Here is an 8,345-nt window from a genome sequence, read left to right on the forward strand (position 1 = left end):
CCCACACTGTGGCAGCGTACTCAATCGATGGTCTAATGATTGCACAATAGGCTGTGTTTTTTACAGATGGTTTACATCGGCCCAGGTTTCTGCGGAGAAACCCAAGGGTCCTGGTTGCTTTTCTTGTGGTGTTTTTAATGTGCTTATTCCACTGTAGGTCTTGACTAGTGGTAACACCAAGGTACTTTCCGCTATCAACACCTTCTAGTTGGTGTCCGTGCAAGGTGTATGTTGTTTGCAGGGTGTTGAGCTTGTTAGATATCCTCATAACTGTGCACTTTTCTGGATGGAAACACATCTGCCACTAGTGTTCCCACTATTCCAAAGCAGTGAGGTCTCTCTGAAGATTTGCAATTTCATCAGGATTTCTAATTTTCCTGTACACCGGGTTATCTTCCGCAAACAACCTTACATCTGAAGATGTACAATCTGGCATGTCATTGATAGATGTCAGGAATAGTAGATGGCAAAAGACTGTCCCTTGTGGAACTCCTGATAGCGGAGTTGTATATGTCCTTCTTAAACAACTGACTGGGTTCTTCTGCTTAGAAAGTACTTCATCCAGATCAATGTTGATCCTTTCATCCCGTAGTGTACCAGTTTCAAAAGCAAGCGTTCGTGTGGTACCTTGTCAAAGGCTTTTGAAAAATCCAGTAAGATGATGTCAGGCTGGTGCCCCTAGTCCATGTTTTGGCAATCTGGTTTAAATTTAGTGTTACAACTAATTGGGTCTCACAGGAACGTCGACTTCTGAATCCATGGTGCTCGTCGCATAGAATGTTGTGTCGATTGAAGTCATCCATTTCTGTGCTATGTATAATATGTTAAAGCAGTTTGCATGATATATATGGATGTCAATGGCACAGGCCTGTAATTTGAGGGTTGGTGTTTCTCACCTTTCTTGAAGATTGGCACGATATTTGCTTTGCGTCATTCGTCTGGAATCTTATCCTCGTCCAGGGAAAGCTGGAACATCCGGGTAAGATAAGGAGCTAGTGGTTCAGCTGCCTGTTTGAGAATGTTTGCTGGAAATTCAACATGGCCTGTTGCTGTGAATGGTCGGAGTCCCTTTAAAAGTTTGTAGACACCTCTTTCATGAATGACGATATTGTCCATGGTTGGATGTGGACTTGTGCCTAGGTCAGGTAACGTACAGTTATCTTCTTTGGTGTACACTGACTTGAATTGCTGGTTCACTAGATGCATTAGTATCTGTTTCACTATGTAAATTTGGTTTTCATACACGTGAGAGGTTTGGCGCTATAAAAACAGGTTACATCCACCATTTTCTACATCAGAAAATGCCTGTTCAAAGTCAGAAATATTACCATGTTTTATCTTTTGATTCTCCCATTTGATTATAGTGACTTTCCGTCTTGAATTTTGCTCGGAGTTCAGTACTTTTGTGATTTTACTTCTACTGGACAATGATCAGCAGCAGAACCGGTCTGTCTACCAGCAAGTTCCTTATTTTGACAAGACTAGAAGCGCTGATGGTTATCGCATGTATAGAGCAAAATTTAATAGTTATGTATTTGCTTCAAATAGTGGAAGTCATGATAAAACTATAATTGAATTGTAAACAAAAAAGACGATATAGATAAATGCTTGTTAGACAAAACCCAAAGCACAGTGAAACCATGATCGCTGTATGCAGCTAGTATCCTAAAAAAGGACCCGCTACAATGTGAACGCGCGTTCTAAATTAGTTAAGCAAGATGTTTTCCTATGTATAAAGTCTACAGAAAAACGTTCATCGCAGATTGCATAATTAATAATGTTGATAATCATGTACTTAACATCTAGTTCGAAAGTTCAATAAGTTGATTATTTGTGTTATTCATCAAAAAATTAAATAGATTTATTTTTTCTATTGTTTTTTTTAATATTTTATTTCAACTGTTAAACCTTCATGAATATTTATATTATCTGAAATATGATTAAGTTTTAACCTTGATCGATACAAAACAAAACCACATGATTTTGTAGTACTCATTATTAAGGCGTTTAACGCACCTCCTCTTTTCTGTTTTAAAAGGAAATCGAAAGGCGTGAATGAATCAAAAGCTTCATTATTGCAGTAATTATTTATTTTGAACACGGATTGCTAAAACACAACTTCTAGGTATGACACATAATTAATTATATGTAGTATACATGGGTTATAGATATTGATTTGGAAATAATAAGAATTAGGTTTTAACAACACGTAGAATTACATTTATCTCGTCGTGTGTTTATTTTTATTTTTTTTATATCTGTTGGTATAATCTTTTATGACTTTAATTATTACCTATTTTAAAAAGTGCTAAGGCTCATACAATTTATTAAGTCATATTTTTATATAATTATTCGGGGAATTCGTTGCAAGTTGTCGATTTCCAGGAACATTGTTATTATTTATTTAAAGTTTTTTTTTTATTTAGAAATGAAGTTAAAAGCCTTTTATGGAAATCTCTATTGAAACTACTACGTGTCCATAGACTTATATGTTTTTGAATTGATCATTATTCCGTTGTAGTGAAATAAAGGTAGGATGAAATAAAAATGACACTGTTGATTGTTGTTTGGGCAATATTAAAACCGCGGTATCTTTGATGATTATAACATAATCAACATCTGAATAATTCAGAAGTTACCCTAGACATAAATGCATTGGATGTAATGTTCATATTCGTTCATATTTTTTAACGTTAACTATGCCGTTGGTTTTGGTTTTGTTTTGAATTGTTTGACAGTGATTTCGAGACCTACTTTAGCTGACTGTTATGTATAGACTTTGCTAATTGATGAAGGCCCTACGGTGACCTTGACTGTTTATTTTTGTGTCATTTTGGTCTCTTGTGATGAGATGTTTCATTGGCAAGCATACCACGTCTTCTTTTTTATATTAATATTTCATTAATTTGTATCCTAAACTTTTGGTCATTTTATCAAATGTAAAGCCCATGTTATCGAAGTTGGTAGGGTTTTGTCTGTCCACCGCCTGATATTACCCAACATTTAAATACTACTCTATAAAATTTAGGGATATGTTTGATAAATATTATAAAATTTTCTTTTCAAATTTCATCTTGGAAATCAACCAATTCAGTTATGTTCATTCTTGACCACCGTATGGTAACCTTTAAAAGGTTAGTTATTAGATTCTTTGTCATGTAGACTCCATTGTAGAGCTGTTACATGTATATTTAAACATTTGATTCACACTTCATAACAATTATTTCATACAAATCTTTAGTTATGTTTCCAATGATCTGATCACATTCTCCCATAAAATCACAAAATCGGTAAAATTCAGGAATTAGGGAACCTATGGGCAATAAAAAACATAAGCAAACGATACGTCTTATAAAAACAGATAACACAATGACCGATAAAAATGCAAACAACTATAGCAACAAAAGTCCAAGAAAACTAAATATTGCGTAGATTGAACTTGATCAAATGTATGAATGAACCCAGGTACAGCAGAAGTTTCACGAGTCTACACAATTTCGTAATATATCAGAGACCTGACAAAATTGTTGATTTTATTAATTCATTCTATCATATTTCAGTATGCTCTTTATGGTTTCAGATAAACAGAATCACTTTACACATACGTTGAAAGGCAATATGGAACTACCATTTTACATTTTTTGTATACTGTTCGCTTTCATGTTTCCTGGGCTACCAACTCTGCAGGCAGATCAATCTGTTCTTGACCTATTTCCAGATTTTCACGATATGAAATCAAGTGAGTTTGCGATGAATTGACAGATAAAGAGATGTGATAAAAGCAATATTTCGACTCCTAAATCTAAATCAAAAATGGTTAGAAGGAGACGCAAGCTATCAAGGCGAATTCAAATACCATTAAATAAATAGAAACTTACATTCATTTTCTCAGATATAGGAATGCTACAATAAAATGACAATCGTCCTTTCTGCATATTGCAATTTTTAATTTTCATTTATAATCAATAATGTCTCAATCAGAAAATTATTTAAACATAATTGCAACCACGGGAACAAAATTACAATCACATATTCTACATACGAAACAAAAGGCAATTTCAAATAATGGTTAAAATTCATGTTTGCATTTACTTAATATAAGAATTGTGAATGGTATTTACTTGCACATATCATATTTTTCTCCTTTTGTATTTTTATAAAAACCCTTTTTATAAAACACACAGTCATACTCAAAATCATAAAAATATTTACAAAAATAATAATCTTTAGTTTTCAAATATATATTTTCACAAAACTGGGACACAATAATACCTGTCGATCAGTTATAAAGACAATAATAGTGCATTGCCTTGACAAATCAACGATATAAGGATGAGGCTTAGAAATGGGGAAATGCGAGGCTCTGTTAAGATGTTAATTAAAAAATCGGTACTCAAGAATTTACATGGCAAATATGTCCATCAATTGATTTAATTGCATTAATTTCATGAAAATAACAACAGATACAATTTAAAAGTAATTATTTCAAGTGACTCAAATACTAAAATTGTTACAATTAGATGTAAAACATAGTAGCTCCTATGGGTTTGTATATGACACATGTAATAGTGTCCTCAACCTGTCGTCCTAATCTTAATATAGACTCTCAACCCTAATCTGATATGTAATTTTCATAATAAAATTCAAATAAAATGTTAAATTCTAAATATATATGAGATAAACAGCCATAAGAAGATGAACCTATTTGTTGAAGATCGCTGTATATAGTCTTGATCTTCTTTTTCTTTTGTTTCGTTTTGAATATATAGATTACATGTTTAACTATATTAAACAACATGAGGATCCAAATTTCAAACGAAAATAAATATATTTTCCGTTTTATCATCTAGACATTTTAGATTGTTCATGCATTGTCAGAAAACATTTGTAACATGGCATCTTGATTCAGCAGCCATTAAGACTTCTGGAGGTCTTATAGTAGAAAGAAATTATTATATTTGTTTTATGATGATTCTTTTCAAACAATTTTTTTTAGTGTTAATGTTAGTATAGATTATCGTTGATCATGTCAACGACATTGTTTTTCTCGCTTGAGCTGACGGCGAAATCGAGTAAAACAATCAAGTTGAGATGACCAATGATAATCTATTTATCGCTATTTTACCTATGACGACGTTGTCAGTTTCATTCAAATTTCATTAGCAACGCCACATGTCTCATTAGTTTCTAGCGATAATTGTCTATCTCAAGCCGATTAGCATGATATAAAATTATTAAAAAAAAGATCAAAGGAAAAATGCGGTAATGCGTTTTATTGAACAAGATATTTTTTTCAAATTATTCTTGTTTCTACTTTCAGAAATAAGCACTACATACATTAGATGGTCAAGAAAGCAGTGTCCTAATAATGACTATACGGAACTGGTGTACTCAGGTAATAACATATTCCATATACATTTTTCAACTCAAAAATGATCTGTTGTTAGAACTGGTATCAAAATATTCATCTCATATATTTTATAACTGCAAAACATTTTTTTTAACTTTCTTTGAAGATCAGGAGTCTGTTTAAAAAACACTTACGGCTAGATCGTAAATTGTTCATGACTTATAATCAATCTTAATGGTAAGATTTTTTTGTGAAACCAATTCCTGGCATTTAGGTTACATTATTATAATGTTAAAAGCCTAATATCATATCATTTTCGAAGAATTTTCAATTGTCGTCCATGAACATAGTAAACGATTCGTTATCAGTTCCTTTACTAATCATGTTAAAGGAGCACTTGCTGTTGAATTCGTGTTCACCGATGTGACTCAAATTCTCATATTTTATTTATACCAATATAAAAAATGTATCAATATTACAAAAAGTCACACTTTTTTTTTACAGCGAATGAAATCAATTATGTAATATACCTTCGTTTCGTGTGTAGTTTAGACGCCATCTTCATAACTATCGAGTCGACCTCCGACGACCTCAGATGACCATGAAAGCGATATAAGCATAAATAGTTATAAAATAGATATCGAAATTGTGCAGTTGGAATTTTCTAGGTCTGTTTAATTTCATTTTTATTGATTAAAAATTCTTTAACCTGTATACGAATGATTTTTTGTGGATCAAATCAGTCAATCAAATGATTTACCTTTGTTTCAGTTTCAATGTTGACATTCTTTTTCGTTAAATATATTTAAACGGACAATGCATGCGTTAATCATCTCTAGGGGTTAAATTAAAGTTCACACGAATACAAACTCAATTAGTGACTAATTCATAATCAAAGTTTCTTAATTTATTTTGAAAAAACTGAAGCAGACTATCTGCTCAAAGCGAGTTATTATTTTACTATTTGACTTTTATTTATGATTAAACAACACAAATCATAACTTTTTTTTTATATATCTCGTAGCTAGTGCCTCTTTAAAGAAATGATTTGAAAACAGAAACTTTTACGTATGAAAAAAATATTCGTTTTTCTTGCACCTGTTAGAAAAATATACTTCTGATTAAGATATATTGTTACAATCAAAATCGATTGTTTCCCTGTGCATTTGGAGAACAGATAGGAAGTTGATTGAGGCTTCAATTTTCTAGTTTCTTTATATTTCATATTAAAAAATTAGCAATTAGGCATATAACCGATTTTATGGAGACAGTATTCATTATGTTAACAACATTTAGAATTTGTTTTATAATTTAAAACTAGACGATTTATTGTCATCTCTCAACTTCTTCATTCATGACGACGAATATAGGCGGACAGACTAATTTTGAATTTAGGCCGGATTAAATTTTTTTAATTAAGTCCATATTCAAAAGGAGATGCACTTGATAATGTTACGAACACGAATACAGATACAGATCACACATTTTGACTTCCTGTTTATCTAGATATGCATATTCTGTATGTATACACGTGCACGTTTGGTCAATATGACAAAGATAGAAAAGAATTAACGGTATATTTTGTATATGAAAGGAGACAATGTTTCTGTACATTTCCATATTTATAATCAATATGTATTGTATTCATGCGGTGTTTTATATATTTCTGTACAGGCTATGTAGGTGGTGGAAATCATGATGAGAAAGGGTCAGCAGTAGAACCAGTCTGTCTACCAAAAGATCCTGATTTCGTCAAAACTAGTGGTGGTTTTGAGTATAGTCGTATGTATGGGGCGGAATTTAATAGTAATAATTTCTTTGCATCAAATAGCCAGTATCAGGACGTACCATGTGCTGTATGTAGAGTGAGGCAGGCATCCAGCATTATAATGATACCAGGGAAGAACCGATGCTATACAGGATGGAACATGGAGTACAATGGATATCTGGCTTCAAACTACTATTACTATCCTGCAGCTGGATCATATATCTGTATTGATATCCAACCAGAATACGTCGATGGGGGATCATCCTGGAACGGACAAAGTAAACTTTTTTTTTTCGTTGTAGCTAAATGTGGATCACTTCGTTGTCCACCGTACAAAGAAGGTTATCCCCTAACATGTGTTGTTTGTTCAAAATAGATGATGATTTTAATGATTTATAACTGTTAATGATATAAATTATTCAAATTAAATGTAATTAAACTGTGTCAACGTTCTTCTTATGTGGGTATTTCAGTATAATTTCTTTTTTTCAGGTTAGATTTTTAAATCGTATTTATTTTCACCTGACTATTTCTGCAGCTAAGATGATTAATGTGAATCAGCTAGATTTTCTGTATGAATGTAGAGGAAGTTATAATCAGATTCAAATATATTTTCTCTATTTCTAAAAAAGAGAAGTTGGTATAGTTAAGAAATGGAGAAAAATGAATGACATTTGTTTTTTTATCTGCTAAATACACCTGGGGCCGGTAACAAGAAATTTTATTAAGAGAGGTCATAAGTATTGAATTAAGGGGAATATAAGATAATTCTAAGATCACGCAAAGAGTGTAAATCAAAGCTCCCTCGGGTTGTTCGTAGATCGCTCTTATTTCTCCCTTAAGTTGCATCGTAAAGGGTTTCAAGTTACGAGTTCTTAATAATTTTCTGGTGACTCCGTTTTTGGTTCCTCGGAAAGAAATTAGAATAACCTTAAAGGAATCATAGAAACGTTTTAATGAACGATTAAATACGATATTAAACAACCAACTATCCATTTAACCATGGAGTAGTTGGGGCTTTTTTCCACCGGCTAGGATGAGGTTTAGATATTATTGAAATATGTAATTGATAGTATTGTTATATTGTATTGTTTAATATATTTCTATGTATATCTTATTAAAATCAATCGGGTCCAGGACCAATCCAGTATATCTTATCATAATCCTTTGTTTTTAAATCAATTTCCTATGTGCATATAGTTAGAGTAATTCAGAGCTAGTAAACTC

General features: G+C 32.1%; 1 protein-coding gene across 2 annotated transcripts; it reads left to right on the forward strand.

Moving 5' to 3' along the window:
• Positions 1 to 2,003: 2,003 nt before the first annotated feature.
• On the forward strand, positions 2,004 to 7,562 carry LOC134719459 (short-chain collagen C4-like). Of its 2 annotated transcripts, none has more exons than XR_010107592.1 (4): positions 2,004 to 2,125; positions 3,581 to 3,739; positions 5,321 to 5,395; positions 5,855 to 6,163. XR_010107592.1 is itself a non-coding variant. In XM_063582450.1 (4 exons), the coding sequence occupies exons 2-4, from the start codon at positions 3,619 to 3,621 to the stop codon at positions 7,492 to 7,494; spliced, it is 666 nt and encodes a 221-aa protein (XP_063438520.1). In that variant the 5' UTR covers positions 2,004 to 2,125; positions 3,581 to 3,618; the 3' UTR covers positions 7,495 to 7,562. The 2 variants fall into 2 exon arrangements, 1 of the variants encoding a protein (XP_063438520.1); XM_063582450.1 differs by lacking the exon at positions 5,855 to 6,163 and adding an exon at positions 7,025 to 7,562.
• The last annotated feature ends 783 nt before the right edge of the window (positions 7,563 to 8,345 follow it).

Source organism: Mytilus trossulus, chromosome 5 (genome assembly GCF_036588685.1).
Source record: "Mytilus trossulus isolate FHL-02 chromosome 5, PNRI_Mtr1.1.1.hap1, whole genome shotgun sequence".
NCBI lineage: Eukaryota > Metazoa > Mollusca > Bivalvia > Mytilida > Mytilidae > Mytilus > Mytilus trossulus.

Bases quoted from the DNA above. Each gene is read 5' to 3' on its own strand.
- LOC134719459 (XM_063582450.1), top strand. From the start codon at position 3,619: ATGGAACTACCATTTTACATTTTTTGTATACTGTTCGCTTTCATGTTT. The intron at 3,740-5,320 runs GTGAGTTTGCGA...TTCTACTTTCAG, and splicing joins TTTTCACGATATGAAATCAA to AAATAAGCACTACATACATT. The intron at 5,396-7,024 runs GTAATAACATAT...ATTTCTGTACAG, and splicing joins TACGGAACTGGTGTACTCAG to GCTATGTAGGTGGTGGAAAT.